Here is a 25489-nt window from a genome sequence, read left to right on the forward strand (position 1 = left end):
AAGCAGGACTCCTGGAGCCCAGGTAGGATGAACACTCTGGATGAGCCTTTGCCCTTCATAAATGTTTTATTTCTTTTGCCCCTGTGGGGTACGGCATCATGTTCCTGCCAAGGGTGCCCAACACCATGCTGGGAGTATAAGCTTTCTGATAAACTGTTTCAGGTAATGAGAAAAGAGCGCAGAGCAATTAAAGACATGAAGAGCACCAAGCAAACAATGATCATTGGTTGATCTAGACAAATTATATTTTAAAAAACATGCATTCAGTAGAAATTATGGCTCATCATTCCATTTCTGAATAAAAATAATGTAAAGGAGACCTTCAATACTTCATATCTGCCTGGAAATACTGGCCTCCAAACCAGACTGGAAGTGTGAGATTTCTGCTGGGGAGTTTCAATAGTGCTGACCACAGATGGGATTTTTTTCTTCTTCTTTATATCTCTTATGTGTCCTTCAGGGAGAAAAAAAGAAAACTCTGGCCTTATACCCATGTAAATGCTGGGAAAATCAAATTCTTCCCCCTACACTGTCCAGACCATATGTTAAATGTGACTAAGTTGAGGTTGTGAAATGGTTCCAGAAAAAGGGAAAAACTTGGGACTTGATCTCCATGGTTTCACCTTCCTTGAGGAGCTCTATATAAATTCCAGGTGTCTGTCTTCTGGGACGTTGTATTTAGCTTTGTGCTCCTCAAAGAGCTTGCTCAATTCGTTTAGGTATTTCTGATGGACTTGATCAACCTCTTCATTGGAGGGTCTGTGCTTCCTCTGCACTGGAATGGGCTTCCCAACTGGAAAGCAAGCATGGACGTTAGGAAGAGCCAGTGTCAGGTCCCTCTGAATACTTTGCACACCTTAGCACAGAGCTGGGGTCCACCTCTCCAAGGATGTGATGGACGGATTGATATGATCAGTCATGTCCAGGAGTTTGGGAGGCAGCAGAACCAACAACGTAGGGAGATAGAGGTTCAGATCCTGGCTCTGCTGTTGCTCTCCAAGGTCACATCTCTCCTTGCCTCAGTTTCCCCATTTGCAAAGTTGGTTAATGCCAAAGATCCTCTGTGTAGCTCTTTGAAGTAAAAATTCACTGCATCTCAGTGCCGTCCCTACAGCTGCTCCTAAGATCTCAGATGTGCTGCAGATAAAGACAACATCATTCTAATATTTGGGTTGGGCTTTCCAAGCTGTTCCCGCGTAGCTCTGAGAATCTACATTGCAAATGGGGAAACTGAGGCCAGGGAGACCCCAAGACTATCTAAATACACTAGCGATTGGAGTGCTTCCATTTTGCTCAAATGAAAGCTTCTGTGAAACACCTGATTTTTATTAGGAACCAAGTACCCACTTATCTTTAGAAAATCATTATTTTTTCAAGGGCAAATCTATTTAATTTTATTCTTAGCACTAGAAGAAGACCCTTCCCATCTCCCAGAGACACCAGCAGCAGGACCAGGTGCCTGCAAGGGACAGGGAAGTCCATGAGATACCTCTCTTGCTCTGGTGTCTTTATTCAAATTGTGTTTGTCAAGTGATGGTGGGTTTCATCATCGTGTAACGCTGCTCCTCATCAGACTAATGAAGAGCCCTTGTGATACTGCACAGCTCATAAAACCATTGAGACAATCCAAACAGGTTGTAAAACAATTAGAAGTAATTGCTGGCTGTCAAACCTAATCAGTGGGGCAAGCTCTGACCTTCCCAAAGAGCCTCTTTAATTAGACTAACATAGAGCATCAGCCGCACTGGTGGGCCAAGCATGGAGTTCTTGAAACCAGGCAAAACTTCTTCAAATCCAAAGACTTTCTTGAAATTTGGTCTCCTATGGGCATGGTCTCTGGTCAAAATGGCTTGCCCTGTTCACGCGCAGATAGGTTGGGGTTTGTGGCTGTGTCTGCACTGAGAAAACCTGCAGACTGCTTACGTGTTGTCCTACTTGTGTTTGTAAAATTGGCTTGCTAGAAGTTTAACCCAACATTATTGACGTGGTTCGTACGTCTGGGCTGTGCTGGGGTTGGGTGCACCCTACAGGGGTGATGGGGTGACCATCTTTCTTCTGAGGCTTTCCCAGCACAGTCCAGATCATAAGACCAAGTCAGAGTCCCAAACCAGTGTCACACTTGAGCAGTTGCGTGAAGATGCTCCTTTGCTAGCAAGTTTCTAGCCCATGACATCTTGCGCTCTCTGGCATGATGCTCCAGCCCATCAGGAGGATGACACAACCCAGGGACTGTCCCCGGTCCCCGCTATGCTGGTGTGCTGGGGAAGGACTTACCCACAGTGTAGATGGGCCGCCGGTGTGGTACCAGCCCGAAGCTGTACTGGAAGATGCCTCGTGCGTGGAAGAGGGGAAGGGAGATGCCCATGATCTGCTGGAGCCGGTGCTGTAGACGCCGCAGCCAGGAGCCCTTGGGGTTTCTCACCTGCTCAAAGAGGTCGTTCTCCCCAAAGGAAAAGATGGGGACCAGTGGGGTGCTGTGGGGAGATGAACCCAATGTAGGTCCATGAAGATTAGCAAAGCCCACCCCAAAACACCTTCCCCCCCTCTCCAAAACCAGTAGGAAGACCCCATTAACCAACCATAGACAAGAACACCCCTCCCCAAGCACTCCTTGACCCCATCCCCTGCGTCACCCGTGCTCGATGGCCAGGCGGACAAATCCCTTCCTGTTCTTCAGCAGCAAGGTGCAGGATCCTGGCCGGGCATCCAACGCCTCCTGCGCCCCACCGACGATGATGACCAGCAAGTTCCCACCCTCCAGCTTCCGCAGCACGTAGGATGCGCTCTCCTTGTCGGAGGAGACAAGGCCTGGGGGGCAGAGAGGAAGAAAAATGAGCATCTGTAAAACCCACGTGACTTGGTTTGCTCTGTACCTTTTTTCCCCATTATTCAGCTCTGGAGGGGTGATAGACACTTTATTTTCAGAGTTTTCCTACACTTTGGCAATCTCAGCCCAGCTCCCCTGAAAGGTGCTGGATTCATGCACAGCTCTGCTGTGTGAATATACAATTATCCCTTTGCTGTCTGGCCCAGAAGGGAGAAACAGGAAAAAAATCAGGAAAAAAGTAAACTGAGAACTAGCTGCACTTGAGCTCCAGGGAAAATCTGTTTCGGTTTGTTGTCAAATGAAACTGTGTCCAATGTTAAATTATTCTTAAGTCAGTGAAACATTTACTTGAAGTCAAAACACACACAAATTTCAGTGGATGCTGCTATTTTAAAGCGGAATTTGAATCAGAATTTGGTCCCTCGATGTTATTTACTTGCAAAAGTGAGAAATCCTTTATTCAGAAATGACAAAACAACATTGTTTTGATTTTTTCAAAAAAAAATCCTTGTTTCAGGGGCTGAAATAATTTGCAGATTAAAACCTTTTTGTCAAATGGATTCAATCGACCTGAAAATGAGCTATGCACCAAACTTCCACATTACAGTGATTAAACCTTCTTTTGCCTGGGCTATAACTCTCTCATTGTTATGATTCCTCGCTCTCCGTGTAAATATTTTTTCAGCAGCAGGAGCCAGGATTTATGTGGAAAACAGGGTGATGAGTGCCCTGTGGTATCTCAGGGGGAGCTGGATGTCTATGTTTAGTCTATTGAATCCTGCCCACGACATAAGCCCATTCATCTGGAGAAGTGGACAGTCCCCAAGCCCACGGGTGAGATGGAAGTCAACTCCTGCCTGTCTCCAAAAAACTCTCTAGACTCCCTTTCCCCTCTCTCCATTTAATTTTTACCTACTCCTTTCCATTTCTTTTTCCTCTCCTGCCATGTGGTCTTGCAACAGCATTGCTATTTACATCCTCTCTCCCTGGATGCTGCTTCCCTGCAAGCAGAAGTAGCTTTGGAAAAATAGGTTTTCTCCTTCTTTTAGTGGCAACCACAATTTCAAGCCTGAATGTTACTTGCATGGAATGAAAGAAATACAGGACCACCCTGCCCTGCTGGTCTCAGCTTTCCTGCTCACGATTTGCTCTGCGTTTTGCTGTTATTACACAGCACCTGGCACAGCGATGCCCTGAGCTCAGAGGCGATCTATGAAGTTGAACAACAGAGATAACAGCTAGGAGGACAATTTTTAACTTCAGAGAGTTATTGGGTGCCACCTCCAGTAGCTATGTCCATGTATGGGATCTAACCAGACACAGATAAGGACAAACAGACCCTTGAGTTCCCAGAAAAATCACCCGCCCATCCCACTGCTTGGCAGAGGGTTTGACCCGTGCTGCTGCCCTGCTTACCTCCGCTCATCAGATAGTCCCTGAAGAATGGGATACGAAACCACAGGGAGAGCATCATCAGGTGTGGGGTGATGCCTGGGAAGAGCGTGGAAAAGCCCGATGCCTCTGTGCAGAAATTGAGAAAGGCTCCTGCTGCCAGGACCCCGTGGGGGTGAAATCCCATCAGGTAGTTCTGCCTAGGGTCCAGCTCCGCCGTCTTCACTAGCTGGACACAGGGATGGAACCAAAAAAGGACCATGAGTTAGTTCTGTCACCTTGGGGGGATGGAGCATCGGCTATGGAGAGAAGATAGGGAATTCCTGGGTGGGGCTCCATAGCACCCACCATGTCTTTGTTGGAAAAAGTCAACTGGAACATCTCAATCATTTTGAGATGTACATGTCGGGTGATTCAAGGATGCTTTTGTACATGGTAAGGTGAGATCCAGTCCAGACATCTAACAGAGACAAGCTGATGGTTTTCTTTCCACTGGGGAAAACCAGCAAGAACCCAGCTGCTTGTGCCTGTGTTAGGTGCCCAGGTAATCCCTGAGTCCATCCAAGAGCAAGGTTGTTTCAATTTTACCGGGAGGAGGGAATGGGGAATGCCTGTGCTCAGACTTTAGAGATGGACAGCATGAATTGCAGATACAGTGCAGCCCATGGCCAGCCCTTGAGGGTTGGCTAAGCAGGTAGATTAAATATTTGGCCAATCTGAAAGTGGGTTTGGAGCCTGGGAGATACTACCCGGGAGAACAGGTGCCACAGCAGAAGAGGGGACAATTAAAGGGAGATAAGGGACAACCAGGATTTGGACTCTGTGGGTTGCACTTGCTATGGTCTGCCCAGAGGAGAGGGGCTGGTGTGACAAACCCACCCTCCAGCTATGCCACTGAGAAGACCCTGCCATGCCATCATCAACCAGAACGAACATAACCCAGACAGAAACAGTCAAAACTGAATGCTGATGCTTCTGCGGGTGCCGAGGATGCTCACAGCACCGGGGAAGGATGAACCTTTCCAAGATTAGCCATCACAGAGCCACCACGAATCTCCAGACAACTCAAAGACGCTTGTGCTCAAGAAGAACCAAAGCTCTGTGCGTTTTAGCGTGTCACCCCTCCGAGTACCCCAGTCCCATCTGCACTCAGGGAGCAGGTAATGGTGCATGTGTTTTCCTAGAAGCAGACAGGTTAATCACAAGGGTGTATTTTACTTTCTTACGTCGTGGCTAATTTCCCATCTGTCCTAAGGCACTGTTGACTGTACACATGTGCCCATTCAAGCGCCTGCTCTTAATGAGGGGAACGGACAAACAAGAGTCCCACCGCTGCCCGGGTGCAGAGGTGCCTAGGCAGGAAGAGGGGCAGATGGCTGAATCACTAAGTGCCCAGGGCCCCTGCCATCATTTTTCAGTAATCTCATCTTACATCAATGTTTCCTGCATTCATCTTCAGCTTCCAAACAGCCTTTCATCTCTGCGTGATTTATAAGCAGAGAGGCGAGATGCTCAGGTGGGTTGAAAACCACTAAATTTCCAGCTGTGTGTGCATGAGGTGGCAGGAAGGGGGGTTGACAGCAGGCTCAAAGCCTGGTTGCACCCCAAGCTCACACCACCCTCCTTGCTAATGAAGAGCTGAGCTCACTTTATCCACTGAGCTGTGCAAACTGCTTCCACAGGAAAGCTCACCTGTGCTAAGACACCATACATCCTTAAAAACCCTCCCTAGGAGACATCCATCTGATGCATTGGTGCTCACCCCAGTGAAAGAGGAGGGAGGACAGGAGAGGAAACAATGAAGAGTGGGGCTTGTAGCAATAAGACAAGGGGTAGTGGTTTTAAACTAAAAGAGGAGATTCAGGCTAGATATAAGGAAGAATTTTTTTATGATGAGGGTGGTCAAACAGTAGCACAGGTTGCCCAGAGAGGTGGTAGATGCCCCGTCCCTGAAAACATTCAAGGTCAGGTTGGGTGGAGGTCTGAGCAACCTCGTCTAGTTGAAGAATATCCCTGCCCATGGCAGGGGGGTTGGACTAGATGGCCGTTAAAGGTCCCTTCCAACCCAAACCATTCTGTGATTCTGTGATAAGAAGTGACAGAAGGGAAGAGGAAGGTTATGTCCCCTTACAGATGACTGAACACCCACCAACCAGCAATCTTTCCAGTTCTATTTCTGGCTGATCATATTTTCTCTTGATGTTTTCCACTGAGATCACCTTGTGATTTATTTTATTTGTTGTAGTGCACACCTATTTTCAGATACTGCATTTTCCATCTTGCTTTGCATTACCACATTATTTTCTGGGCTTTTTGGTTCTGGGGTTTTTTTGGGCTAATTCTGGCCACAAAGATAAATGCAACTCCTGGTGTTTTACAATACCCCTGGACAGCATGTCTGTCTCTGATAAATGATTCCTCATCTCCCTAGTGGCCTCAATACCACTAAAATCTGGAGTCCTACCAAGCACTGTTGGTTCTGGATTGGGCCTTTTAAACCACACATGAATTTTGGAGCTTGATCATGAGCTGTATCTCTGACTCTATGTATCCTACACATCCGGCTGACAGGAACCTCATGACGTTCAACAAGAAAAAGGACAACGTCCTACACCCGGGGAAGATCAACCCCAAGCACCAATACATGCTGGAGGCCACCCAGCTGGAAAGCAGTTGGTGGAAAAGTACCTAGGGTTCCTGGTGGACACAATTTGAACATGAGCCAGCAATGGGACCTTGCAACAAAGAAGGCAAATCGTATCCTCAGCTGTGCTAGATATTTTGCTAAAGGTGGAGGGAGGTCATTCTTGCCCTCTACTCAGCTCTGGTGAGGCCACACCTGGAGTGCTGGGTCCAGTGCTGAGTCCAGCAAAGGGCCGTGAAGATGATGAGAGGACTAGAACATCTCTGCTATGAGGAAAAGCTGAGAGACCCAGGACAGTTCAGCCTGGAGAAGAGAAGGCTCAGAAGGGATCTCATCAATGTATATAAATATTTGAAGGGTGGATGTCAAGAGGATGGAGCAGAATCTTTTCAGTGGTGTCTTGTGACAGGACCAGAGGCAATGGGCACAGATGGAAACACAGGAGGGTACCTCTGAACATCAGGAAACACTTTTTTACTGTGAGGGTGACTGAGCACTGGCACAGGTTGCCCAGGGAGGTGGCAGAGTCTCCATGCTTGGAGATATTCAAAAGCCACCTGGGCAGCTGCCTCTGAGTGCTCTTGCCTGAGCAGGGGGTTGGACCAGATGACCTCCAGAAAAAAAAAAAAAAAAAAAAATCTGTGATTTTTGGCTGCCTGCTCTAAGCCATGGGCAGCTAGAGGGTAGGAGTCTAGTCGCTCAAGAGTCGGTGGATCTGGTTAATGTTTCTTCAAGAGCTGTCCCCTGCAGTAGCACTGACCACATCTTAGTGACTTACTTGAATTATTTGTCTCTTTCAGCTTTGTAGACTGGGCTCCTTTCAGGGCATAAGCAAAGGAGGGGAGAGAAGGTCCCCATTTGTCACAGTGCCTGATCATTTGGATGATTTGGCCAGAACTTACAGAGAAACCAAAGAGCTTGTACAAGACCAAGAAGGAAATCTGTAGCAGAGGAGAGACTTGGGCAAAGTTTCTTACACCATAGGTTGGGCCCCTGGACTTTAACCAACCCTTTTCCTTCTGGAAACTCTTTAAGGCAGAAACTTGATCCTCCCATCTGGATTGTTCCCACTGTTTATTCACTTCTTCCCTCTCCTGCTGCCAGAGGTCAATCTCTGTTCCCAAACTGCCAGGAAAGTTAATACCTGACACTGCACAGCCCTGCTCTCCTGCACTTCAGCCCCAAAGTTCTTGAAGTGGCTGGGGTTGAGGTGCAGAGGGCTGGGACTCTCCTCCCTCCTGCCTTGGCTGGGTTGTCATTTCCACACCCACCGGATGGCATTTGCTGCTCTGGTCTTTCTGGGTGAGTTGAACCTTTAATAATTGTCAAAGGACTTAAGGGTCCAGCCAAGCCGGTCTGTGCGTAAACATCTAAGTGAGACAGGTGCTTGACCCAAAGTTTTCTTGGTGAGACAAGACCAGTTTCTCATCTCAGAGATGTCTGAAGGATGCCAAATTATGGTCTGAAGGCAAGGAGCTGTTAGAAGCTCAGGGTTGTGCTCTTCAAACTGAGCCATGGGTTTCCCCGAGCTTCCCCTTGACATGGTCGGGATACTGGCTGGCTTCTTGGCTGCTGACAGCAGTAATGACCCCTTGTCAAAGGTGATATGAGGCCTTCCAGATCCCAGATCTGGGGTGATCTTGACCTTCCCAACAAATGAACTTAAATTGGTGTTTTGAAGGATGAGGTCTACTTTATGCTTCTCCTTCACAGAAAAATATCTTGATAGCTACAGCTGGAAATCCCCCTTTATTCTGTCTATTCAAATATGGGTCCAAGACATGGGTGAAACCCTGCCCTAGTTCCCCCAGCTCCTGCAAAGACATGGTGGGACCTGCTCCATGCACTGTCAGCCGTGTTAGGGAAATGCATACGCAGACTTTCAGGAGCTCTGATGAGAGCCCACGTACTGGTGAGGATCTCAAGCAAATTAATCCAAATTAATTTTAAACTGGATTAGTTAAACTGCATTAACATCCCAAGTAGATGCTCTTAGCTGGAATTAAAGGGGCCTTCGTTCAGTATTTGTTTTGTTTTGTTTTGTTTTAATTCATTTTGGAGTGGAATTAAGCTAATTGGAATTAGGGCTTCTGAGTGACTGCATCGACCCAGGAGTTCAGCACTGTTTTAATGAAGCTGCTTTAATTCACCTGTTGAGATGTGGCTGGGGTTTCCTGGTTGTCCCCTATGGACCGTGGGAAGAGGGAGGACGGGCAATTCCCTGTGTACGGCTGGTGCACTAACGCTTGAGGTAAGTAAAATTTTCCCTGAGTCCAACAGGTTGGAGGGCTGGGTGCTCCAGCACGCCCTGGAGATGAAGCAATACCTAGGCCCCCAGCCAGCATTGTTTGCAGGGATGAAGGGATTAAAAAGGCATCAAGTGAGGAATTAATCAAGTCAAGTTGAGATGAGTATGGGCTTGTCATGCCAGGGGACATGTAGCCAGGGAGGGCACTGACATGCCATGACATCGCATCCTTAGGGATTGATGAACATGTGGTGGGAGACAGGGAGTGGCATGGCATTGCCTGCACAGCCATCCACATGGCAGAGGAGGATGTGGTCAGGAAAGCTAGTCAGCAAGCTTCTGCCTTCTTCATTTAAAGTTTTCCCAGCTGAATTGCTATTGTATTTCTATCCTTCTGTGCCCCCAAACTCTGTTTCCAAGGATGTTATGTTCCTTAATCTGCTCTTAAGTAGGATAAACCTCCTTTCAACTTTGTCCTAAGCAAATCCTCAGGTCCCTTGCTGTCTACCCAGGCACCTCCAAAAAGCATCTCTTGAAGGATGAAACATGCAGGCAGTGTCTCTGTGGGATGAAACCCAGCAGAGAAATCCAGAAACCCAGCTAGATCCGAAGAAGGAGAAATTGTGGCAAGGCAACAAGAAGCGGGTAGCCCACCCAAGGGTGTCTGGATGGGAGACCAAAGGAAGGGCAAATATCCGAGTACTGCCAACAGCTGCCGAGAAAGATGGGTTTCACATCCCAGAAATTATGAGGGTCTGAGAGGGACAGTTGGAGAAATAGAGGTCTTTGGGCACTGGGGTTTACTCCAGGTGCTACAATGCCAGGTCAGAGCTGTGTTTGCAGCAAGTAGCAGAGAGTCTGCCCAGCCAGGTGGGTTTACATTGAGATTGGATGGGACTTCACCACCCTCACTCCCAAAATTGGGTAAGGATGGCAGCTCCAAAATGACCAAATCTTCCCTTGCACTTGTGTGACGCTGCATTTGGGGGTCTTGTAGGATCTCCTTTATCCAGTGGCTCAGCATGTTGCTTGGCAGTGCAGGAGGTGGGACACAGTCCTCTGGTGGACCTGACCTTGGCCGTGGCCTGTCTCTTACTTAAGGTCACCTGAGGGTAGAGAAGAGAGGGCCAAGACACAGGACAGAGAAGTTTTTCAGAAAAGGAGAGAGGGGTGGCTTTGGGCCATTTGGCCATATCTTGCTTTAGGCCTAACAAACCCTCTTCTCTCCTCCAGCCAACAGAAGGAAGCGAAGTGAACAACCAAGACTGCTGGAAATCAGAAACTATATTTAATATCATGGGCCATGACATAAAATCCTCATTTACAAATAATACCACTCTTCTATGAAAAGAAAGGAAACATTGCTGACAGGGCTTGGTTCATGTGAACTAGAGCAGTCCCCTCTCTGCAACACCTCGTACTTCCCCAGAACCGTGACACACTCAAATAACCCCCGTCATGGTTTATGCAATTATGAGAATGAATGAGCTATGGGATGGAGCCTTCCAAATCACAGGTGCTAGGGTTCAACTAACTCTCCAATAACTCATTTTAGTTATGCTGACAAAAAACCAGTAATGCCAGCAAGTCCCCAAGCACAATGACAGAGGTTGGGACTCTGCCAGTTGCTATAGATAAGGTCCAACTGGCACTTAGATAGCCCCAAGGCTAGTAAGAAATGTCCTGTGGCTCTTCACAAGGGGAAAACAGGACAGTGAAGACCACAGGGACCTTCTCCACACAGCAGGCACTTTTCAGGCTGCCCTGAATAAAGCTGGTAAGATGGTGCCTGCTGGGGTTGCTCTGAATGATGACAGCACCTGAAGACAAAAGTTGTCCCTCTAAGACTTTAATTTTTGTTTCCTGCACTAGATTTAACTTGTAAACCTGGGTTGTGGGATCTAAAGATGAAATGTCTTGTCTAAGCCAAGCATCCAGCCCCTATTTATAGTCAGCAAGAAAGACAGTGACTTCTGTTTGAGGACTACAGTAGAGATGGATCTTGTCAAGGTTATGTTTTCCCCATTTCACCCCCATCCTCACCTTCTGCACATCCATGGTTCTCCTCAGCTGAAGTTACCAAAGCACATTGGCTGTATGAGGGAGGTTGGTGACAGCAGTCTTAGAGTGGCAGGAGGGGCTGGGGCTGGGGAGAAGAAGCCCTGAAGATGTGCATTTCGCTTGGCCATGTGACAGGGAAATTTGTTTTTACTGTAATGCTGGGTGTATGCTTCATAAAGATGCATTGATAAATGATGGGGAAAGGACTGTGCGAATGGAGATGAGGGTTTGGGCAGAGACCTGGCAGCAGCAGACAGATTATTGACTGCTTTTTGAACATGGCATAGGTAGAGCAGTCCACAGCATCCAAAATCTCTTTGGGGGCAACATCAACCCCTAGCAGGCATCACTGGATATCTGTTCAAATGCAGTCTGTCCCAAACAGATTCATTTTGGATCTTTTAATATATTTCCCTCAATTTTAAGATGCAGCTGAGCTCAGCCATGTGTTGCAGGACTATCATGAGAGCGTATAAAAAAGGAGGACAGTGTTAAAATACAGGGGGATGAAGCAGAAATAACTTACTTGGGCAATGCACTGGCCCCTGCCTTGAATTCTCACTGCTTTCTTCTCATCCCCCTTTTAAAATCATCTAAACTGGTCCTGCCTGACCTTATAACTGCCAAACCCCTAACTAAAATACAGGCAGCTCCAAGGGGAATAAACCAAGCAGTGAAGTGGTACTTGTGCAAAGGTGGTATCAGCAGAGGGTGCTCCTTGCACGCCTCAGAGCCTGCACGCTCCCACCCTCGCTGCAGCAAAGTGCAAATTCACACTGCCCAGATTCCCGGAAAACAGATGCTCATCCCAACCTCTCTTTGCTTCCACAATCCCACGGATCCCTTAAAGGCAGCATTTAAAGCCACTTCCTAAAATAAAATAGCAGGCAGCTCTTCCTGCCTCCAAACATGGGTGCATGGCCATGCTAAGTTTGCTGCTGGGATCTGGGAGGATTAAGAGCCACAGTTAATCTTCCCAGAATGGCTAATTCTCCAGGGGTGAACAAACTCAATCTACACAAAAATATGGCCCGGGGACCTCGTCCGTGTCCCCAAATCCCACTTCCCTGTTCTGGTAAGTGTGAAGTCCGTGGGAGTGTCCAGCTGTGCGTGTTCAGACCAAAAGCTCAGCTTGGTTCATCATCAGCTCGTGCTTGGCAGGAGGAAATGAAATGTCTTCCATGAAAGGGAGTAAACACAATTGGGGTTTTTAGGTGGGAGAAAAGCTGGCAGATGGGGGATAAAATAGAGTATAAAGCCAGGAGGGGCACGGGTAGGTGGGGCAGGATTTGCTTGGGCTAACCAGGGAGTTTCCAGTGAAATGAGGAGGGAGTAGGGAGGTCTCCACACTATGAGGTTCACCTGGGGAGCTCCTTGCTGCGGGATGCTGGGGATGCCAAGCGTTTTTCTGCGCTCTCGTAGTGACAAATGGTAGCAGATGCATTCAGCAAGAGCTGCTAAATCCTGTGTTCTGGCTTAGAAAGTCCTTGAGAAAACAAAGTGTGGAAGACTGAGAAAATGTTTTGGGGAAGTAGTAATATGTGGTTGCTTGGCTATAATACTCTTTTTATTATATTTTTGCTTTCTTCTGGAGAAAGGCTCCACTGAAACTTCCCTTCCTTCACCCACAATGAGCTGCATCCAAACCCAGTAGCCATGCTCCCTCTACTGGTCTTACTGGTCGTCCTGCCAGGTCCTCCCTTCCCCTGGAGGGAAGGACGGACAGACAATGCAGTGTAGCGTTCAGGAGGGGGTTTCCATGTCTTTACAAAGGGACAGGAGAAGAGTTGTCGCTGGGCTGAGCTGGCAGCTAAGTTTTAGCAGAGAGGTTGGTCCGACACGGCCCAAGCAGTGACATACGGCCACAGATAAATTATAGAATATATATTGCATATAATCACTACAGCCACATAAATGGATCATAGTGATTCTAGTATTTTCTAAGGCAAGCTTGAGAATAATTTATTAGGAACTCACTTGGTGTTTCCTATTAAACCTCAAAAAATATTACCTGTCCCTTCTGGTAAAACTCACCACAAGCTTTCCTGGGATGTGTTTCTATTTCTCCCCAGAAAATTATGATACACCTTTTGGGGGCCTGACTTTGAAGCTCCTCCAGAAGCCCTTAAATCACAAGTTAAGCTCAGAGATGAGCCATAAAATAACTCACTCCAGATTCTCAACATCACTTTCTGCCATGCCTTTGAGCAAAGAAGCTCAGTGGCAGTAGGACACACACAAGGTAGACTTACTCTGATGGATGGTCTTGTAGAGAAGCAACGTGGAGATGCAGTTCACCCAGCTGAGACATGGGAAGTTTGACTAGTGTATGCCAGCTTCCAGCACAAAATTCAGTGGATTTATTTGACTTGTCCACAGGAGCGGAAAGGGAGGGTGATGAGCTGGTTCAACCCAGCACATCTATCTCTACCAGTTGCACTCAAGTCCTCTGAGAGGCAATCCCAGCTTGCACAGTGTGGTATGCCGCTAACCAGCCACGGTCACAGACAACACCATCCTTTGCTCCTTCACCTTCACCAACCCAAGAGGCATACTGGGGATGAGGTGAAAATTGAAATGAGGGGAGGGGAAGCAGGGGAAATAAAAAAAACCCTGATTTTCCAGGTGCAACATTTGCTTTTGGAGTATTCTGGAGGTGATGCCTTCACACGTAGATCTAAGTATGTCCATGGTGTTGCTCTTCTGGACTGTTGCACTTTGCCTTGATATCAAGCGATGTTTCCACTCTGATGAAAAGGAACAACGTTTGCTGGGACACACTGTCTGCGTAACAAGGTTGTGTCTCAGCAAAGCCCTCATCTACCTGCAGCACTAGGGTCAATATTGTACTGAGTGGTGGCCTGCAAAAGGGGATGATGTGACATCAGCAGATACATTTTAGGCACCATCACTTTAGGGGAATCTGGGCCCATCTGATTTGTTATAACACAACTATGTGTTAAGATCCACTCAGAAATGATAAGAGAGATCCAGACAGACCCTATCTTCTCATTTTTTTGCCCAGCCTTGACTTCTGCCCTAAATTAATCTCCTTCTGCACCAATCCTGCAGTCTACACTCCAGGGTCTTGAAAATTTTGGGTGTGTTTTATTGGGGATGTGTGGTTTTTTCTCCCTGACAAACTGAAGAGACAAACCTCATGTTTTATTGTTGAAGTGCAAGGCTGGGATTCGGAAGACCCAGCTCTTATTTCTGGTTGAGCAGCAAATCTGACTTTGGGCATGTCATTTCTGGTCCTCACTTTGCTTCAGTTCCCCCTAATCCTTATCCCAGGCCCTACTCTATGCAGGACAGACTCTTAGGCTGGGCTCTTGTTTTTCCCTTGGTCTGATGAGTCCTTTGGCTGTTTGGGCTCCCCATTTCATTTTACTTGGACTGCAGCACCCAGCCCCTGACTCCAGGCCATCTGTCTGCATCTTATCTGAGTTCCCTCAACAGGCAATGTTTCATTAAAGGAATTATCTTACAAATTCCCATAGCTCGGTCTACCCTCAAAACTCAGTCCCTTGCATGGCCCATGAACTCTTCTGCTGCATTGTTCAGATTTGTACCAACTTGTGCTGGCTCTGAGGCAGGACTTCGTGCTGGTCCATGCATTCACGCCATGCCAAGGGAATACCAGATAAAGAGCAAGGGCAAAGGCCGGCCACATGCATTAAAGTAAATCAGGAAATGTCACAGAAGTCTTTCTCAGAGAAACAGCAACTCTGTGAGACTGCCCACCAGCTTTACCCATTCAGCTTCTTTCCCAGCAAAAGGGGACCCTGACCTTGCAGGACACCAGAACCTCTTGGATTTTGGTCAAAACTTGGCCCTGTGTCCACTGGGTAAATGCTGAGCAACCTGAAGAGCAGGAGCGTCACAATATAGACACGGAAAACAGGCAAGGGGAGATTTCCCTAACTGCTGGAATACAGCGATGTTAAATGGGTGCATAAAAGGCAGATGATCAAAGGATGCAGTTGTGAAAATGGTGATCCACATTTTTTCTGGGTCTTGCAGTAATCTGGGAGTTGGGAAGACAATCCTTCAACACTGACCCCCCAGCACCCCATGCCATGATTGTTGGCCCCAGGCTGCCTCCAAACACCAAGGACAAAGTTGGTCCCTGAATCTCCTCAGAGCTGATGGGATCAGTGGCACTTACCGTGATGGGGAAATAGTCCCTCATGTACCTCCAGACGATGCTGTTCCGGATGCTGTGGATCCGCCTCCCACCCTTGCTGGGTTTTTCCCTGTCTAGGAACCACCATGCAGCATAGAGGGCACTGACCAGCCAAAAACGTGTGAAGAAGAGGGCGATGAAGGCAGCTGTGCAGCACTGTGCTGAGAGAAAAGCCACCAGTGAGTTAGCAGTTGGGTTAGGTGGACTTTGGGAGAAGAATTATTCACTTGACGGGACTCTGTTTGATCCTGCAATGGAGCCTAAGCCTTTCACTGAGCTTGCTGCTGAATTATTTTATCCATGTGAAGGCACCTTTAATGCAGAGGTTGTTTCTTTCGTATCTATCTGCCCCAGGAACCTGGAGAGGAACCAAGCACCATCCTTGCTACAACCACCTATTTCTCCAAAGGCCACTGTGTACCCCTCTTCCCAGAAGACTGATGGACCTCACTGCGTCCAAAGGGTCTTTGTGCATCAGATCTCTATCCCTTTGCTGTCTGGCTTTTCTCTGGAGTCTGTCTGATCTCTGCAATGATAATGTTTGTGTTTTTACCCCAAAACTCCTGTCAATACACCCTGATGACACCTGACATTTTACAGTGGCAGCAAAGTGGGGCACTAGGCCCTGTTTGTACAGTCCCCAATAGCTTTGTCCTAACCCAGTGATTGTCCATTTTACTGGTGTCCTTGATTTTTAATCTTTTATTTTCCCATACATAAGATTTTACTCTTTATTGAGTTTTTTCTTATTGATTTTGGACCTTTTCCTCCACTTCTCAGGTTCACTCTCAGCTCTAATCCTGGCCTCTAGAGGATTTTCAGTCCTTTCAACTCGGTGTCATCACAGATTTTATAAGAATGCTCTATTTCATTCCCTAAGACATCAATGACTTGGGACTTACCCAAGTCATTAAAGACTTTTCTGAGCTGCTTCCAGTCAGTGTTCACCTTTGTCCTCTACCTCCCATCTCCCTCATCCCCTGTGTTTTGGCACAGGAACAAGAGAAGAAAAGTTTGTGTACAAACAATCATCACTTGGTACATCAAATCCCACCCAAGCCCAACACTGTCTGTCTGCAGAGACTGGGAAGCTCTGATGGCCACCAAGCTGCCACCTGGTAAAGCAGATGCCCTAAAAAGTGTCTGGGAAGAGCTGTGTCCTCTCCATCTGTCCCTCTTGAAGCCTTGGTCTTGTCTGGGAAGGGGGAGACTGAGCTAAAAATAACCCCAATATTCATCCAAGCCCTTTGCCTTCCCCAGCTGATGGGTTACATCATGTGTGGTGGGTTATATATTTTTTTCTTCTCTGGGTCTTCATCACAGATCTGGCAGCCAGGGATGAAGGATGTGAGGGTGGAGATGCCCTGTTCAGCTTCAGCTTCAGCTGTGAGATAGATGCATTGAGGCCCTCATCCTCTAAGACCTGGATTTTCATCTTTGGATGTTACCTGCCCTCTCCAGCTCATCTCAGCTAAGGCCCGTCAGAGAAGAGGTATACAGTGCTCTCATTTAAGATCTCCTTGCACCTCCTGTTTCCTTTTACTTAAGGATAAATAAGTAGGTCCGGTTTATAGTCTTTTTTTTTTTTTTTTTTTTTTGTGATAAGTCGTGCTGATCCCAGAGCTTTGTGTGTAAAAACAAATCCCTTCCCTTTTTTCAAACACTGGCATGATGGTACTGATAATTCCTATGGGGGAAAAAAAGCAATAATCTAGCAGCATCCTAAATCTCCTTAAAGCTGAAATGGGATCTAATGTCCTCGTAAAGGTAGAGACCCTGCAGCAGGCACCTGGGTAGGCACTAATTCAGTGCATGGGGAAACGCTGCAACTCTCTGCAGAGCAACAGGTCTAACCTGCAGTACATCCTCCAGGTCAGAACAAACCACAGCTCATAGCTGGTGCCACTCCTTTCAAATGCCACAGTCACAGCCTTTATAACTCTTGAGGAAAATAGCATACAGCACGAAACAAAGCTCCAGGGTCCACATGACACATAAACACTGCTTGAGGAACAACGCAGAGGTTGCAATTTTGCTGCATCTGGGAGCCAGGTCATCAGGTCTGCTGCAAAACTGTGCAATGCCTACTCCTCTTTTTATCACACCGTGCAAAGCTCAAAGTGCATTCTGCAAAATGAAGGAGTTGTTCTGGTCCAAATCTATGCACTTCTTATCATCCAAGTGAGTCTTTATCTTGCAATTATATAATTATTAATTTCTCCCTTGATTCATATGCAATTCAACTTTTTTTTTTTTTTCAGGGTAGAATTTGCACACAGTGACCTTCACTCAATCTTAAGATTTTTTTTTTTTTTTGTGCTTGTAAAATCTTACAGTGCACTGGTTGCTGTGGGAAAGACGCAGATTCCTGCCCCAGAATGGACCTTCAGTCTGAAAATTGCTGGGAGCAAAGAAACAGGAAAGTTCCAGAAAATGTATAACTAAATCCTACCATCTGCATCCAAACCAATCCCAGTCTTAGGCAGACACATGATTATTTATGGGCTGTATTTTGGCAAGAAGGGGGTACCTAATACCGCTGCCTGGTGCGTGATGGGAAGTCACCATAGCTGCTTGGTTCAAGGAAGATTGTTGTTCCCCTTCCAACTTCCTTGCAGATCTCTGGTTGTCATGTCCTCGAACTCTTCCATGAAAACATAGCAGAGGCAGTGTGATCCCATCTGTTAGACACCGAGACTTTCTGGACCACCAATGCCAAGATATTTCCACAGAGCTGGATTTCTGCTTCCCAAAAGCCATGTCAGGTCCCCAGGTTGGGTCCACCTGCTGCCCAGGACTTCATGCTCTTCAGCCTGGCTCCAGGGTCCCTTCACCAGCACCAGTCCAGCCTCTTTTAGGTTACACAGGTGACTCTTCACCTCTTAGAGTCTCCTTGTTCTCCAAGCTGCTGAAAAATAACCTCCCACCCAAGAAAGGACCAAATCCTGCATTCCTCTGAGCTAAGGACTAGAGGGAAAGACTGTACACCAGGAGCCAAGATCTTTTTCTATTCCTGGAAATCCTGAGTCTTTCCCGAATCCACACTGGAGGGCAACACACACTCCCCTTCCTCCACAAGTCATCTCCCAGAGGCAGAACAGCAAGGATCCATAAGTCATCTCCCAGAGGCAGAGCAGCAAGAACAACCTAAAGCCACCTCCTTGCCCCTTCTGCTTCTTTTCTGTAGGACAGAGCAGAAGGGATGGGTGGCAAAGAGAAATATTTGCTCATTGTGAGGCTGTTCCCCATAATCATTGCTTTCTTCCCTTGAGGGGAATCCCAAGATGAAAATGAGGAATGATGAAGGTTTCTTGCCTGTCCCTCCCTGGACTGCGGACCACTTCAGAGCTGCCCAGATGACAACCGTATTTCCCTCAGCATCTGCTTTCCTACAAACAACTGTCATTTTCTGGGCTACCTGCCAGGAAAACACTTTAAAGGATATCACGAACATCGCATTAGGCTCTTGGCCAGGGAACCTCAGCAGATATCTCCCTCCTGGGGCTAAACTCCAGCCTCTGTACAACCCACCGTGCCCACAAAGCAACCCGCAAAGGGCTGTTGGGTCTCAGAAACGCCGCTGGAAGAGATGGAAACCTGTGTCATGATGGGCATGGGGAGAAACCTGCAAGTCCCCAGTTCATTAGAAATCCATCTTTGAACCCCATCGGCTGCCAGGGCTCTGCAGAGCCAGACAAGCTCTCCAGCTTAGAATCACAGAATGATTTGGGCTGGAAGGGACCTTAAAGACCATCTAGTTTCAACCCCCAACTTGGTCAAGCTCTCCATGGGAGCAAGCTCTCTGGTGAGGATGGGGACTGTAGGTGCATCAGGCACACAAACAGCAATGAGATGTGATTGTAACATGGCTCTGCCTTGCTGCTTTTACAATATTCTTTAAGGGAAAGGAGAGGAGAATTATCTTTAGTATTCAGCCATAGCATTGCTGCAATATCTACCTTCCACCTTTCTGCCCCCATAACTCCCTTGATTCCCTGCCTCAGGCTGCAATCTCTCAGGAGCAGGCAGGTGGGGGTGCGGTTGCAGACATGATCCTCATCTCCTCCCTCTTCCAGTCTGGACTCTGGCGAGGAAGCCCAATTGCACATGCTAAATTGCTATAAAATGGCTTAAGCCCTTACACAGAGCCCTTTAAAGGCAGAAATCACCATGGGCTGCAAGAGGAGGTCTAAAGGCATCATTCATGTCTTTGCAATCACATCTGTTATCTGAAAATGGCCAGATAATCCTAGGCTGGGCTGAGATTAGCTACTGCACTGTCTACACTGTCATGGAAAGTGAAGAGAGACCCCTTCAAACTAAAACCCAAAACAAAGGGCCCTTGACAAGAAGGAAAGCTCCATACAGACCCTAAATCTTCTACTTTCTGCTCAGGCCAGATGCAGGGAGGTTTGTCTGTGGTTGTCCATGGTGAGGTCTTGTTCTGGGTGAAGGAGTCACAGAATCACAGAATCATCTAGGTTGGAAAGGACCTTGAAAATCATCTAGTCCAACCGTTAACCTACCACTGACAGTTCCCAACTACACCATATCCCTAAGTGCTATGTCATCCCGCCTCTTGAACACCTCCAGGGATGGGGACTCGACCACCTCCCAGGTCAGCCCATTCCAACGCCCAACAACCCGTTCTGTAAAGAAATACTTCCTAACATCTAGTCTAAACCTTCCCTGGCGCAACTTGAGGCCATTCCCTCTTGTCCTATCACTTATTACTTGGTTAAAGAGACTCATCCCCCCTCTCTGCACCCTCCTTTCAGGGAGTTGTAGAGGGCCATGAGGTCTCCCCTCAGCCTCCTCTTCTCCAGACTAAACCCCCCCAGTTCCCTCAGCCGCTCCCCATCACACCTGTGCTCCAGACCCTGCACCAGCTTCGTGGCCCTTCTCTGGACACGCTCGAGTCATTCAATGGCCTTTTTGTAGTGAGGGGCCCAGAGTCATAGGGTGTTCCTGGACTGCAGGACCACCAAGCTCTGCACCCAGCCTGTCAACCAGGGGTGCTTCTGGAGCAGCTCTTTCTGACCCAGGACCCAGCACCTCACATCTCCATGGGCATATGGGAGTCAGCAAAGAGAAGACATGTCCATGTGGATGTGATGGCTTTCTTGGACCCCCTCACAGGCCAAGTGGCTTCCTGGGCTGGGCTCCCTCAAAGAAGCTCAGTGCAAAAATGAAATGTTTGGTGGTGAATAACTTGTGTTAAGTAGTTTCATTGTGAGCTGCAAGTCTCTCCCTAGATGAAAGCATGGGCATATCACAGACAACACACATGAATATGCCATGGGGTCCAAGTAAAGCCACAGGCTAGCACACAGAGGACTTTTCTGGCCAAGTCCAAACAGGACCGTGTCCCATCAAAGTGCTGCTGGGACCAACATTGCTGCTAACCCAGCATTTGCCCATTCAGCCTAAAACAGGGAAAACAACAGCCTATGGAACAAGATTTTTGGCATCACAGGAGCCTCAGAGTGAGTCAGATTCATACTGCAGTTGTCAGGAGGGTTTGCAAGATGCACGTTGCTGAGGTCCCCAGTGCCAGCCTCAAGTCCCTGACGGTGACAGCCTACATGGATGCTGTACCCCTTGGCACAGCCAAGCCTGGCCAAGCTCTCCCAGGCTGTGGACTACGCTCTGTGGCCAAGGGGGCCCGACTCACACTGGCACTGCGTGCCCTTTGAGCCAGGCTTGCTGATTGAAAGGGTTCAAAGGCTGGTGTCATACGCTGGATCTGCAGAGGTGGTACACACAAATTTCCTGCCCCTGCACTGCCTTTGCTTGCATGGGTTCAGCCCTACACTAGTACTTCTGCATGGCGTGTCTGGATGGATACCTGTGCCCAAGTTCATGGTGATAAGGAATGAGAGAGGCAGTGGGAAGCAGTGCAGCAGGCTTGGACACCAGCCTGCTGATTTTGGTGCCCTGCAGAAGCCTGGCTCCACTTCATTAGAAGGGGGCACTGGTCAGTACTGGGATCCTGCAGTGGGAAGGCAATGGGGTCCCCTCTCCATGACCTCCATCCCATCTTTACACCGTGCGCTTTCTTTCCAGCAGCTGTCAGCATCTGAAGCAAATGGCACCTTTTGTCTCCATGCCCTTGCCAGGAGCATCCTCAAGAAAACAGGCAGTGCCGACAATGCCTGCCTGTTGTGAGAGATGCTGCAGCAGAGCTCCCTGCCAGCACTGGGGTCGAGCTGCTGCACTCATCCAGCACCCCGCAGAGAATGGATGAATGAGCCCCTCGCCCAGTGCTTGGCTTCTCAGGGGGTGCATTCGCACAACCATAGCAACAGCTGCCTGTAACCAGCGCTGCCGCAAGGCTGGCTGCTGCGATCTCCAGCCAAAGAGCTGCGCAGATGCCTGGCAGCGGTCGACAGTGTGTTTTCAGGAGCCCTTTTCTGGCAGCGGAAGCACAAGCCTGTCTCAGAGAGAAAGGAGCAGCTGGCGGCCAAATCTTGGCCCACGGAAGGTCTGATCTCTGTGCCTGAGGGTTAGGACTGAGTGCGGCATGGGGCGGTCGGCAGCTCATGGGATGAAATTAAAGGTATCCCTTAGCATCAAGATTTTGCACTTGTTAAACTGGGAGCTTTCAGGTGGAAAGCTCTAGACTTAAACTTTGTGAAATGAACCAAACCAGTTGGAATCACTCTATAAGATTTCATTACCACCTTTCTAATGTCTTTCTCATAGCATTTCTTTACTGCTTTTTGTTTTATATTGTGTCACAAATAAAACAAAATCAAACTGTTCCAGGGAAAACCAGTAATCTCTGGTTGGAGGTGTGCATCTGGGTCTCATCCTCATTCACAGCAAGCTGCATTTCCTTTCAGGAGGCAGAGACTGAGTTTCGAGTAGCTCCACATTACCCTCTGACTGGAGAGGATTCCTCCTTCCTGCCCATTTTCTGGCTTTCTGCTGGCTTCAGAAGTAATTTCCATCACTGAAAAGTCAAGTGTCAGCTTGCTCCCAATACCAAGAAGGGAAAAACCTAAAGTACGAGTTGTTTTGCTGGAAAACACTGTTAAAGCTCCATAAGCCCCAGCTGCATCCATGCTGGGAATGGAGATGTGTTGTTGTATCCCTTGTTAACATTGCGGCCACGTCTCTACTACGTCCCATCCCATCCTGGAAGGAAATCTGGGTGCAGGGGCAGACAGGGAGCTACAGAGCACCCCAAAATGTCCCAGTCTGGCTGGTTGGGTCCAAGGCTGCATGGCTTTTGCCAGATCTCCCCTCCCCTGCGCTGTCTCCTCCTGCAAGGTGGTCTCCGGTGCGCAGGGGAAGGTTGCTCACAGCTGGGATCTCTTCTGCACTGGAAGAGCCACAGGGTTTATAATGCCAGTACAGGATGGCACCGAGTGCCCAGCACTCTGCCATGCCATAACTGTGCTCTGCAGCAGCTCAGTGGGCTGTGCCACCACTGCCACACGGGGATTTCCCCTCCAGCTGGAGAGGGATGTCCTCCAGCTGTCCCAGAGCAACCCAAGGGGCCGCACTGGTTAAACCTCTCCAAAGCAACTCAGCAGAGCCCATTTGCTGACCCAGCAGGTGAACATTCATGTCCATGTTGCTAATTCTCTTTTCTTCCAATAAAGGGCAGCCTCACCCATCCTGGCTACCAACAATGGTCCCTGGCCTCTGCTGTTGCCCAAACTGTGCCAACCTGCAGTTTGGAAGGGTGTTACTTAGCTGGGCCAAGCCTATGCCAAGAAACGTGCGAACAGCTACACCATCTGGACCAGTATGGCCCAGTGCTCCAGTCCATCAGAAACAGGTGCAGAGGTGGCCATTCAGCCCCAGGCTGTAGCAGAGTTTGGATGGAGCCATCTCAGAAACATAATGAGGCTCTGAAGCATAGCCTGTGCTTTCTTTACAGGTATTGTTTTGGACATGTGCCAGGACCCATATATACAGAAAGATCTGCTGCCTCTGTGTATTGGGAGTAGTCAACAACTATCCTACCACAATAAAGCAAAATCTTTTCAGAATCACAGAATCACAGAATCGTCTAGGTTGGAAAAGACCTTGAAGATCATCCAGTCCTACCATTAACCTCATATTGACAGTTCTCAGCTATACCATATCCCTAAGCGCTATGTCAACCTGATGGCAGCCCATTCCAACGCCTGACTACCCGTTCTGTAAAGAAATACTTCCTAATATCTAAACCTTCCCTGGCACAACTTGAGGCCATTCCTTCTTGTCCTATCACTTGTTACTTGGTTAAAGAGACTCATCCCCAGCTCTTTGCAACCTCCTTTCAGGTAGTTGTAGAGGGCCATGAGGTCTCCCCTCAGCCTCCTCTTCTCCAGACTAAACAACCCCAGTTCCCTCAGCCGTTCCTCGTACGACACGTGCTCCAGACCCTGCACCAGCTTTGTTGCCCTTTGTTGCCCTTCTCTGGACACGCTCGAGTCATTCAATGTCCTTTTTGGAGTGAGGGGCCCAAAACTGAACACAGTAATCGAGGTGCGGCCTCACCAGTGCCGAGTACAGGGGCAAGATCCCTTCCCTGTCCCTGCTGGCCACGCTATTTCTGATACAAGCCAGGATGCCATTGGCCTTCTTGGCCACCTGGGCACACTGCTGGCTCATGTTCAGCCGGCTGCCAATCCACCCCCCAGGTCCCTCTCTGACTGGCAGCTCTCCAGCCACTCCTCCCCAAGCCTGTAGGCCAAAGTGCAGCACCCGGCATTTGGCCTTATTGAAACCCCTCCAGTTGGCCTCAGCCCATCCCCTCAGCCTGTCCAGATCTCTCTGCAGAGCCTCCCTACCCTCGAGCAGATCAACACTCCCACCCAACTTGGTGTCATCTGCAAACTGACTGAGGGTGCACTCGATCCCCTCCCCTCGTCTAGATCATCAATAAAGATGTTAAACAGGAGTGGCCCCAAAACCCAGCCCTGGGGGACACCACTAGTGACCAGCCACCAACTGGATTTAACTCCGTTCACCACATAGATCCCATCTGAGATTAAGAATTAACATGACAATGGCAAATTCTAGGATGTCACCTTCCAGGTTGGCTCCTGATGGGCTGTAAATCACCCCAGGCAGTTTGCACTCTCTGATAACCTGTCTCTGGGTCTCCCATCACCGTTTCCCAGTGCATCCTATCTAAAACTGCGTGTCTTTCATTTCCATCAGCACCTGATGCCCTTCACACAGTAGCGAGTTTGTCTGGGTCTCGGTTTGTTAATGTGTCTCTTCCCCAGCCTGCTTGGGTTTTCCTGGAAAAATGCCCTTTTGCAGTGTGCAGGGGCATCTGTATAAAGTGAAATGTCTGTTTCCAGGGTTGCAAAGCAGAGTCCCTCACGCTTTTCCCATCATACTATCCCTCAGGCATGGGAATGCCATTTCTCATGACAAGCGATAAGCAGATCAGCACCTTAGGCCAGGAAAAAGCTAAACCTAAAGAGCAGGAGAAGCTGAAACCCCACCAGGGTTTAGCTGCTGCATAAGACCCATCGATGTTCCCATGCACAGGCACGCAGCCAGGCACTTCCCTAGTGCCACCGTGCTCAGATGGGGGAAAAAAAAAAAAAAAAAACCACACAAAAAAAACGAAAAAAACCCCCTGCTTTAGTGAGACAGAGCCTCCCACGCTGCCCTTCATACAGCGAGACAGACATGCGAGTGCAACATCTGCTGCTAATCGCTTGTCCCAACACAGCCTGGGATTCACTGCAGGCTCCCAGAGATGCCTTTAATGCCACTTTCCTTCAGTCCCAGGTCTTTCTTGGGGCTGGGAACAGAAGGGGTTGGGACAAAAGCTGCTCTGGCTTCTGAGAGAAGGACGAGGAGATGTCTCTTACCTAGACATAGGAAGCTGAAGACCCATTGAAGAACCGACGCCATCTGAAGCCTTCTCTGCAGTGGCACGGAGAGCGGAGCGAACTCAATCTTCATCTTGGGCTCTGTGTGCACGTCTTGGAAGGAGAAGGAAGCTCCGCAAGTGGCGAGTGCAAAGTCGCACGTCAGTATTTACCCAGTCGTGCAGTATAGGGGATTGTGCAATGTACAGTGGCGGTGGTGGCTGCCCACAGCCACCCGCCCGTGTGGGGAGGAGAGGAATGCTGCTGGGAGGTGTCACTGACTTTATGCCAATGTGACTCA

The 25489-nt window shown here is 48.4% G+C and overlaps 1 protein-coding gene across 1 annotated transcript; it reads right to left on the minus strand.

Annotated features, from left to right (window-relative positions):
* Window positions 1–225: 225 nt before the first annotated feature.
* Window positions 226–25282, minus strand: MOGAT2 (monoacylglycerol O-acyltransferase 2). The gene is made up of 6 exons (XM_074861083.1): window positions 25189–25282; window positions 15341–15519; window positions 4244–4448; window positions 2634–2808; window positions 2275–2474; window positions 226–793 (listed from the first exon to the last, which is right to left on the minus strand). Exons 1-6 carry the CDS (start codon window positions 25280–25282, stop codon window positions 639–641), a joined length of 1008 nt encoding a protein of 335 aa, XP_074717184.1. The 3' UTR covers window positions 226–638.
* Window positions 25283–25489: the final 207 nt, after the last annotated feature.

The sequence above is a fragment of the Strix uralensis genome, chromosome 2, assembly GCF_047716275.1.
Source record: "Strix uralensis isolate ZFMK-TIS-50842 chromosome 2, bStrUra1, whole genome shotgun sequence".
Lineage (NCBI taxonomy): Eukaryota > Metazoa > Chordata > Aves > Strigiformes > Strigidae > Strix > Strix uralensis.